This window comes from Phaseolus vulgaris, chromosome 2 (genome assembly GCF_051622355.1).
Source record: "Phaseolus vulgaris cultivar YP4 chromosome 2, ASM5162235v1, whole genome shotgun sequence".
NCBI lineage: Eukaryota > Viridiplantae > Streptophyta > Magnoliopsida > Fabales > Fabaceae > Phaseolus > Phaseolus vulgaris.
Window position 1 is genome coordinate 20565489 of NC_143499.1, and position 10523 is coordinate 20576011.

The 10523-nt window shown below is 34.4% G+C and overlaps 1 protein-coding gene across 1 annotated transcript; it reads right to left on the reverse strand.

Annotated features, from left to right (window-relative positions):
* Positions 1-4081: 4081 nt before the first annotated feature.
* Positions 4082-9924, reverse strand: LOC137809161 (uncharacterized). Its single transcript, XM_068610298.1, has 7 exons — positions 9890-9924; positions 9705-9792; positions 9471-9552; positions 5210-5918; positions 4691-4998; positions 4311-4612; positions 4082-4219 (listed from the first exon to the last, which is right to left on the reverse strand). Exons 1-7 carry the CDS (start codon positions 9922-9924, stop codon positions 4082-4084), a joined length of 1662 nt encoding a protein of 553 aa, XP_068466399.1.
* Between the last annotated feature and the right edge of the window lie 599 nt (positions 9925-10523).

Sequence of the window (10523 nt, forward strand, 5' to 3'; positions counted from 1 at the left end):
GTTAGTAAGTTAATTGCTTTTTATTTTTATTTTTCTGGTTTTGTGGCCACCTGATATTATTTCTTAGAGCAATTTTTTTCTTTCCCCTTTTTAGCACAGCGGCGATAATTATCAAAGGTTGTTATCAGTGAATGTGAATATTAGTATCAACAAAGTATTTCGATTAAGGATTAGTAGGATATTGAAAATATTCATGGTTACTAATAAGAAAAGGAAGATAAAGAAAAACAGTAAATTAATTATCAACGAGTATTCTCAAAGGTGATGAAAGAGACTTGGTTTATTAATTTTAAATAACCTGGCACAAATATTTTATCGAGAACATGGAACAAATGACTCACCTATTTTTTAATGAAACGGGTACTTTATCTTCATAAAAAATTCAAAATATTTTATGATAAAATGTTATTTAGATAGAAATTGTTGAAAGATTAAAAATTTATAGAAGTAATTTTATTTCTTAAAATTAGATTACTTTTAATTATACCTAAAAGCTCTCATGGTTTATTTAATTAATTTTTAAGTTTGTATAAGTTAATCTTAAATTAAGAAGTTGATTTCATTTTTGTATCTATATTTTTCTTTCTTAAATTTTGTATGAAAAAATTTATGAAAATAAATTTATTATTTTGTTATAAAAATTATGGATTCAAATTTTATCTATAACTTTCGTTTGCTCTTAAGTAGTAGAGGAAAATTACCATAAAAGATAAATAATAATTTCCCTAAGGTATTTAATTTATTTTTTTTTTCCTGCAAAAGTTTTTTCTCTCTCTTTTCACTCATACCTATCTACTCATGATTGGTTGAAATTAATGTTCTATTTTTTTTTAATACTTTTAATGAAAAGTGATTTAAACCAAATATAATGTTTTTCACGTAGGAGTAAAATATTTCCATTATTTAAATCTATAATTATAACTTTTGTTTTGTAATAATTGTCATTCAAAATGTAATAGTTGTCATTTGGTATTGTGAGAAAAATAACTGACAAAAAACTAATCCATAAATTCCGGCTCTGTAAGAAAATTATCCAGTACTCGTAAAAGAGTAGTTATAAACATTATAACCATAGTAATATATAAGTCCAGTCTTAGCAAGGTTATGCAGAGCGTGGAATGTATGGTATCTCGATTTAGTCTTTTACCAGCAAATTCTTCACGCCCCCACATTATCAATGCATGTATATGGAGCTTAATGGTCTTCTCCTTCCAGTTGCTGATAGTTTGTACAATAATATTTGCTGGATCTATTTTCCAAAATGTATTATTTTCAGTTCAGAATTTTCGTTTCCAAAATGAAAGATATTTTCAGAAATATAAATGCAAGTTCAAAAAGAGACAGCTTCTTCCTGCACCTCCATAGCTTCTTCTCCACCCTATTCTAAAAGCACATTTACTAATATACACTTTAGTAAAAATATTAAAAAATTAAAATAATATTTTAATGTATTTTTAACATTTAACCTAAACTTCACTGTCACCTTCACAGTGCCTCTTCTTTCTGTTCCCTTCCAGCAGGGCCGCACCACCCCCTCCCATTCCAAGGTTTCTTTCTCTTCATCTCTCAAATTTTTCTAAACCCTACATTCCTTATCACTCACACATCTACAGTGCCCTCTTCACAGGTTAGTATGTTTAATTTTACTGATTTTGCATTGCTTTCGAAACCTGAGTTTGTGTTGCTGTGTAATCCGGTATTCACTGTGTAATCCGTTTGTGCCGCTGTGTAATCCGGTACTTACTGTGTAATCCGTTTGAAACCTGCGTTTTTTCGTAATAGGCACCAGATTATGTAATCCAGTACAATTGAGAATGTAAAGTAATACCAGATTACGTAATCCGGTTTAGGTTATTTAAGTAATTCCGAATAGGTAATCCGGTTTAGGTATTTAAGTAATTCCGGATTACGTAATTCGGTTTAAGTTTATATTGTGTGCTTAGTGTTTCGGATTATGTAATCCGGTAGTGTTCTTACAAAGTTGCGATTTTTGTGTTTTTGCGTTTTTATTATGTATTTAGTTTCCAACCCACTTGGTAAAAAGTTTTTTAAATTTTATATTATGCACACAAATTCATGATTATATTATTTATTATTTGTAAATAATTGAAATTCAAATTGTGTTGTGGATAGATATGGTTAAAACTAGAGGTGGTGGATCTTAGGATCATGATCGCAGAAGACCGACGACATCCGTCTGTAGAAGAGACCGAGGTGGTGTCGAGGAAAGGATTGGTGATGATGCTCATATTGATATGGCAATGAACAAGGATTACAGAATGATGACCAAGTAGACCAAGGAGAAGGGTTTCCTGAAGGACCTTCTGATATGTCTTTACTGGTAAATTTTGCTGACCATGTTGCTGTTAAGCTTTGGGAGGGTGAGGTAAGAACGAAAAAACCTTCAATTAAATTGTCTTTATTAATTATTGTTTAAATTTATTTAATTATATTTAATATATACAAAATTTATATTAGGACCGGGGAGAACTTAAATTAGTATCCCACGGTAGGAAATTACATAAATTTGGGATGCCTCATGCTAATATAGAGCTACTTGTACACAATTCTGGATTGTTTAGTTTGTGCAATATAAGTTATGAAGTGGGTGACAAGGGATTAATTTCAACCTTTGTCGAAAGGTGGCATCGGGAGACAAACTCCTTCCACCTTCCCGTAGGTGAGATGACCATCACACTTGATGATGTGTCATCTCTTTTACACCTCCCCATTTTGGGTAAATTCCCAACATATGTGCCCTTAGAGTACAACGGAGCTGCAACAATTTTAGCTGAGTTACTAGGGGTGGATGAGGCTCGGGGGAAGGCTGAGATGTAGCAGTGTCGAGGCGTCCACGTACGATTGAGTTGACTTCGAGATATATATGAGGAATGTTGCGCTCAGGAGGCTTGGGAGTGTGCTGCCAGGGCTTACTTGTTGCATATGCTTGGATGCACTATTTTTACAGATAAAAGTGTCACCTCTATATCTATATCGTACTTATTGTTATTCAGCAATCTACATATGTGTCATGGATATGGGGAGCAACAACACTTACATATCTATATGAGTAGTTGGGGGATGCATCTTATTTTAACACGAAGCAGTTGGCCAGTTATGCGACACTGGTTCAGGTATGAAACCATACAAATAATTAGCAATCACATGTTACATTCCATAATGTTTTGTATTAAATATTTTATAATTAATATGATTGAATTACATAGGCATGAATTTATGAGCACTTCTCGGGCATGGGAAGAAGGGATATTAATCCCTCATATGACGAGATACACCCGCGGGCAACACGGTATATTGTTGCCCATCAGATTTGCACAGCTGGTGATGTGCGGGTGCAATTGGATGGGGGGTCACACACGATGACATCATCAGGACTCCGTATGAGGACCATAGATTGAGCAGACCATTTGAGACCATTTATTTATTCTCGGGTCACTTGCGATTGGGCAGCTTATCACAGAGACATATGCCCGAGCGTGTCTTGCGCCAATTTGGGTACGAGCAGAGCATTCCACCATCACTGATGGCGGTTGAGGCTCCTGGTGCACATGTCATTGATCAAAGGTGGTTGCAGTTTGATCACCACGTGGTGACAGGTTTGAGAGTTGCTTCTAGTCCATCTGCATGTGTTCCTGAGTACATGTCTTGGTTTAAGACGATATCACACCCATACATTCGCAGATGTGAACTTGGAGATCGACCCAGTGTTGTACCACGTCATCGTTTTCGTAGTCCAAATGCTGAGCAGGCAGGTCATTCGTTTCAAGATGAGCGTGCACAGGTGGTAAGTTTTTTTTTTATTGTTATGTGATTAAACAATATATTTGACAAGATAATTTATTTTGAAATTGGTGCAGGGTATATTTCGGCGCATTGTCAGTATCCTCCAGCGCATGATAGATTGTCGTCAGGTCACTGAAGGCATTGACGCATATGAGAGTACGGAGGCAGCATTGACGCATATGAGAGTACGGAGGCAGCACTGACGCATATGCACTTACCACTGACAACTCATCCACTAGTAAGGACCTCTTGATATCTTCTACTCGTTGATGACCACCTAACAATGTTGCGTATTCTTCACGCCACTGAGATATTTCTTTGAATAAATCCATTCTGATGAGTGGCCATGACTCTTCACCCATCCCCAACAATGAGGCAATAACACGAAATCCACAATGTCCATCAACTTTAACATCTATTACATCCAAAATATAAGGGTGACATTTAAGAGGAAATTGATCAAGCATGGGAATTGCATTGGTGTTGGTCGTCACCTTAACCTTTACCTTACGAGTCTTCAAAGATGATGAACTATCATTTACAAAATGGATGTGATCTACATGCTCAAAATATGAAGGGGTGCGTTTTGTAGACCTCTGAAATTTATTTGCTTGACTCTTTTGTGATCCTTTTGTCTTAACTACATTAAGTGGTGCACATAATGTTGTCATGTCCGGATAAGCAATTTCATGCAACTTGTTTTTAATTGTCACTTTGCCACAAATATCAACCTCATCGAACCAGGATAGAATCACATCCCATTCTTGTTGAATTGACAATCGAGATGATGAATCACATTCAGATAAACCTGAAAAACTTAGTCTCGTCCACATAACATGAACTTCATTAAGAGGAATGACACCCATAACATACCTGGCTAACTAACAAGCACATGGTAATCCGTGAGTCTGTCTAAGTACACATCCACATCGTTCACTATCAAACCCCACATCATTGACCCGATCAAACTCTTCAGCAATGAGAATCAAAACATGTTTATATATAAAGCCAACCAACATTTTATACAATTGCACATTGAATGTGTGTCCTATCACATGTAGACTCATTTGAAATGATGCCTTGATCTCGTTATGTTGAAGTATAATAACATGCTTGATAGCATCCCAACACGAGCACAAGTCTCCCATGCTATTTTGTAATAGTCGTTTCAAAGACCAATGAGCTGATTCAACCCTGTATAAGTATAAAACATAATAAAACAATTACACGTTCTAAACAAAGTAAAGGAATTCTTATACCTGTTTGATGTTGTATTTCCCAAATGCATTAATAAATTTGTTCAACACTTGACAAACTTTCTTTGTGCGGAATAATCCAGGTGTTCTTCACATATTCAAAAAGTAATGGCCACGGTGAACAAATAGTTTCAAATTTTTTCACAAACTCATCAAATTTAGCAATCTCTGTACCGTTAATGATAGTCTTCCATGAATCCATCACAACTTCCCAAGCCTCGACAGAATGTACCAACATTTTACACTTTGCTTTAACATTCTTATTGATGTGAAATCGACAAAGAAGATTTCTTGTTTTAGGAAACACAATATTGATGGCATTCATCAAAGCAAGATCTCTATCACAAACAATGACTTTAGGCCCCACATGCGATGTCAAAAGTGACCCTCTAAATTTTTGTAGTGCCCATATGAAGTTCTTTTCTTTCTCGCTATATAAGAATACAAAACCAGCAGAAAAGGACAAACCTGTACAAGTTACACTAACAATCTCAAGCAAAGGCAGTCGATATTTGTTTGTTTTGTAAGTTGTATCCATTAAGAGTACAATGTTAAATGCATTCAAGAGTTTCACAGCATCAGGATGAGTCCAAAAAATATCACTAACAATATTGGAAGACTCTTGACACGTACTCCAGTGAAGATAGTTGTCACGGTCTAACAACATCATTAACTGTTGTAATTCTATTCTTGGTCCTCTAACTGATCTCTTGTACGAGTATCTTGCATTGTATACTTGCTTTATTGTTGTCATATTATCCTCATTATTCTCCTTCAAAGTACATAGAATGTTACCTGGCTTAACCATGCTTTTAGTCATATCAACAAGCATTGAATGTTCATTCGTTTTTAATCTGCCTGCATATGAATGACCAACTAATGTATCATACAAATCATGATTATGAGTACCACATATTACCTTAAGTACCCAACCTTGACCCTTTCCAACAGGTTTACCTCACAATTTAAAGGGACATTCACATTTTCGAGTACCAGTTACACTAACCTCCAAACCATTCACTTTCGAAGATTTTGTTATTGACAACTTAAACATGACTTCCGGATTGTATAATCCATAAGTCAAATTTTAACAGCATAATAAATTTCGGATTATGTAATCTATAAGTCATTTAAGTGACTTCTGGATTGTGTAATCCATAAGTCAAAATTTTCACAGCAAAATGACTCCCAGATTATGTAATCCGTAAGTCATGTTTGATGTTCCAAATGTCTTTCGAATTGCGTAATGCGTAATTGAAATTCATATAGCAAAATGAGTACCAGATTACGTAATACGTAAGGCATATTGAAGGTTCTAAAATCACTTTCAGATTGCGTAATCCATAGTTCATTTGGTACCGGATTACACAATCTGGAAGTATGATTTTGGCAGGTTCTGGATCCGGTATGCACAGGAGTTATCTGATCCGGAACGCTTTACTTAGGCACCAGATTGTGTGATCCGTGGATCCACTGGATTAACTAATGCGGAAATAATTATTTAAGGCAGAAGAATGAGAATGAGAACTTACGAGAGTATGAGAATGACGACCTCACCAACGGTGACAATGCCAGCACCACCGTGCACCACCTTCTCAAGCACCACCTCCAGCACCACTTCAAGGACCACCACCACTTGAGCTCAAGCGTTGCACCCCACCACACGAAGTAACTTTTTTTTTCACTAGTAGACAAACAACATTTTCATTTTTATCCTTTTACTGAAGGATAATTTTGGTATTTTAAAACTTTATGGAGGTGCCCGAAGAAATCATGGAGGTGCATGAAGAAGTTGTCCAAAAAGACTGGGTGTAGAAAGAATTTGGCAAAGTTTTTATGCCCCGTTGTCAAACTTAAACAAACCCTTGTTGAACAATTTAGATTTCATTACATTTGAGGTTGTAAGCCCATGCAAGACATCCCTACTTCTTCTGGAAAAAATTGATCAAAATAGTGTAATTCATTTTGAAAATTACACAAATAAACAAATACAAAAATTTATGAAAATGGATATTTCTGAATCAAAGTTGTTAATGGTATAGATAACATTAATGAAATTCATTAATCTGTCACTTATTTTTTTTTTAAAAATTAAAGTTACCAACCAAATTAGCTTCTTTAGTTTATATAAAATATGAGAAAATTGTACATTGGGTTGACAACTCTAATATTTTACTTAAATTGTTGGCAATTTCAGTTGATTTTTTTTTAAAATTAATATTTTTTAAAATAAATAAATATAATAATAATTTATAAATTATTTAAAATTACATGAATTGGACAACAACGTTGTGAAACTAAATTTTGTTTTGACAAAAAACAAAGTTGTCTTAAGTCAAGTTGGGTTAACAATAGGTTGTGCAATAAATACAAAATATTTAACACTTTTTAAATATTGTTAAAATTAAACATATTTTTGTTGTTTTAAAAAATTAAAATTATGTTCGCGAAGTAGCATTTATGATTTATATAATTATAAATAAAAGGGGTAGCGTTTAAAAAATATTTATAAAATGATAAATAAGTACAATTTATACATGATTAGAAAATAGAAATGTAGGAAAAGTTGTCATTTATGAGAAGCTGTGCCACAGGGTGGTCTTCTTCGTTGTCCTCCTTGTGGTTGTTGTTCGGATGGAACGGTAGGAAGGAGCGGAGGTGGAATGTCATCGTTAGTGTCTTCGACTTCATTGTCCTCACTTTGATAATATTGCATGAATGACATTGGATTGTAGGTAGATGGAGGGGTCATGGTAGAGGTTGCAAAGGAATTTGATGGACCAACATAAAAATGTTGTTGAGATGAAAATATTGGGTAGTTGAAAGGTGGTTGATGGAATCATGATTGGAATGACATGTGAAATTGATCCCTATCTTCGAATAACTGGGATAGGTGAACACTTGACGAACGAAAATATTGTTGTTGAAACAATTCAACTTGAGAAGAAGACTCGACATGATGTTCATAGTGAGGTTGTGTAGTCTATCATACTGTTTTGAAAATATGTGTTAATTTTGGATGAGTCAATGAAGAATAATAAATGATTTTGTAATTGAACTTACATCGTCATCAGACGGTGACTGTATAAACGAGATGTAGCGGATAGTGTGATTGATGTATCATTGCATGTATGTTGACTTGTTATGCAAATGATCATTTTCGTTACACTGATTTCCCTGCATTAGATGATTATGATAGTCATTCCACATAGCTATCCATGCGGCATAATATTGTGGCCAGTATCGATCAGTTTGTCCTCTCATATCCTCTTTGTGAAGTTGATCAAGGTGTTGAATAAGATGCTTTGATGTCTCCAAATCGAAGTGGAAAGCTTGAAGATCTTGTTGTTGTGTGCGTGTGTTGTCTAGTTGTTTGAAACTTGTTAATTCACTCCTTAAGATGATCTAAGTTCATTTGAATCTTTAACCTTTTGAAAAGATGGGTTTTCTAAAAGGAAGTGAAATTTCAACAGGTTGAAATTTCGAATCAACAGGTTGTTTGACACTTAGTGGATTTTAAAATGATTTGGAAAAGCTTTGCCTTTGCCTTTGCTGTCAAACAAAAATCAATCGATTGTTTCAATAAATCAATCGATTGTTTTTTCTGAAAACCTTAACAAAATCTTGTTAAGTGATTTTTCTGTTTTAAATGATTCCAACAGTTTTTGGTTTTTTGTTTTAACTGTTTTAACCACTTGATTGGAAAATAAAAAGGTTGTTTTACGCTCCTATGCATTAACTAAGTGAGAGAGATCAATCAAAAATAGTTTTCAAGTTTTCAAAGAGCTTTTGGATCATCTCAAGTGTGGAATAGGATTGAGTCTTGTATTCTGAACTTTGATATTGTGATTTACCCATATGTATTTTATTCCATTCTTCCTTGATAATTGTATTTCTATACTTGTTTGCCAAGAAGTGTTGTGTGTTCTTGAGGGGATCAAGATCAACATTCTTGGTGTGTTTTTTGCCAAGGAGTGGTGTGTGTTCTTGAGGGGTTCAAGATCATCACTTTGGGTGTGTGTAGCTTGTAATCTAGGGTTGATTACATAGTGAATTCTCAGTGGTTTCTCAGTGGTTTCTGAGGACTGGATGTAACTCTTGGTTAAGAGTGAAACAGTATAAACATTGTGTGTGAATCTCTCTATCCTTACATTCTTTAAACTGTTTTAACTTTGTTTTTATAAATCGCTGATAAAAACAATCGTTTGTTTCGTAAAAACAACAGGTTGATTTTCTACAATCATATTGAAAACATTTTTCTAATTAGCTAAACAGTTTTCTAATTGATTAATTCTCCATTGTCTTTCACTCTACCTTCAAAGTTTGCGAAAATATTTCATAAACAATTCACCCTCCTCTTGTTTGAGGCCTATAATTCTAACATAAGGTTCAATGGGTCACTTAGAATACTTTGTCGAAATCCAAACTGATGCATAACCTTATCAACCTGATGAAATTCAACCGTTGCAAAACATATGAAAGGAATTACCACCTGTGCAATTGGGAAAACCTCAACAGTGATCAAGCGCCTAACATAATCAACTTGATATGGAGTCCAAAAAAAACTGTAAATAAATGTTTGAAACATCAGTAATATGAAAATTTTAGTTAAAATGGTATGTTAGTTTATATATTGTTTACAACCTCTTTAGCTTTAATGCCATCAAACATTGCTCGTATTTGGGGAACATTGGTTCCTCCTGTGTGCATCCTATGCATCCTCCGAGTCCACCTAACATAAACAAAGGAATATAAAGAAATTTACAACTAAGTTAACTTGAGTTGAACTTTTTTTTCTTGTCTCGATAATTAATACAAAAATAACATACCTTTTCTTATGTGAGTTGATTTTAGATTGTTCCATTTTAGATGACATTTGACTTAGGATTGAGATTTTAGCAATCATGGTGAAACCTAGGGAAGATCCCACTGGACACGAATTTAACCAAGTGGTTACATAAGTGTGAAGGTTCACTTCCAAAGGCAAAGATAAAAATCAATATAAGGTGACATGGATGATTCATTGCTGAAATTGAAAGATATGGAAGAAAGCAGTGAAACAATGCATAGCCGAATTGAAATGAAGGAAGAACAACACATAAAAAACAATGGAAAAACCGAATGGAAACAAGTGAAGAACACAAAATAAAGTGGTGGAAATGGAAATGAAGGAAAAGGATGGAAAAAGAAAGCTTATGTGGTGGATTGAGAATGGATCATGCAACTTGGAGTGTGGTTTTCCTCCAAGATAAGTGTTGATGGCCGCCACTTGAGAGCTCTTCAATCACTCAAGATGAGACCTAATGCTAAAAGGAAACAAGCCTCACAAACACCTCACACAATTTGTGCAGAGTAAATTTTCTATTCAAATTCAGCATGTAAAATAGAAGGAGTATGACACCCTATTTATAGGAGATGGTGCCTTGAAAACAAGAAGCAATGGTAGGATGGGAAACCTAAAAA

Bases quoted from the DNA above. Each gene is read 5' to 3' on its own strand.
- LOC137809161 (XM_068610298.1), bottom strand. From the start codon at position 9,924: ATGGAACAATCTAAAATCAACTCACATAAGAAAAG. The intron at 4,613-4,690 runs GTTAGTTAGCCA...TAAGTTTTTCAG, and splicing joins TCACGGATTACCATGTGCTT to GTTTATCTGAATGTGATTCA. The intron at 4,220-4,310 runs GTAAAGGTTAAG...TGGATGTAATAG, and splicing joins CATCTTTGAAGACTCGTAAG to ATGTTAAAGTTGATGGACAT.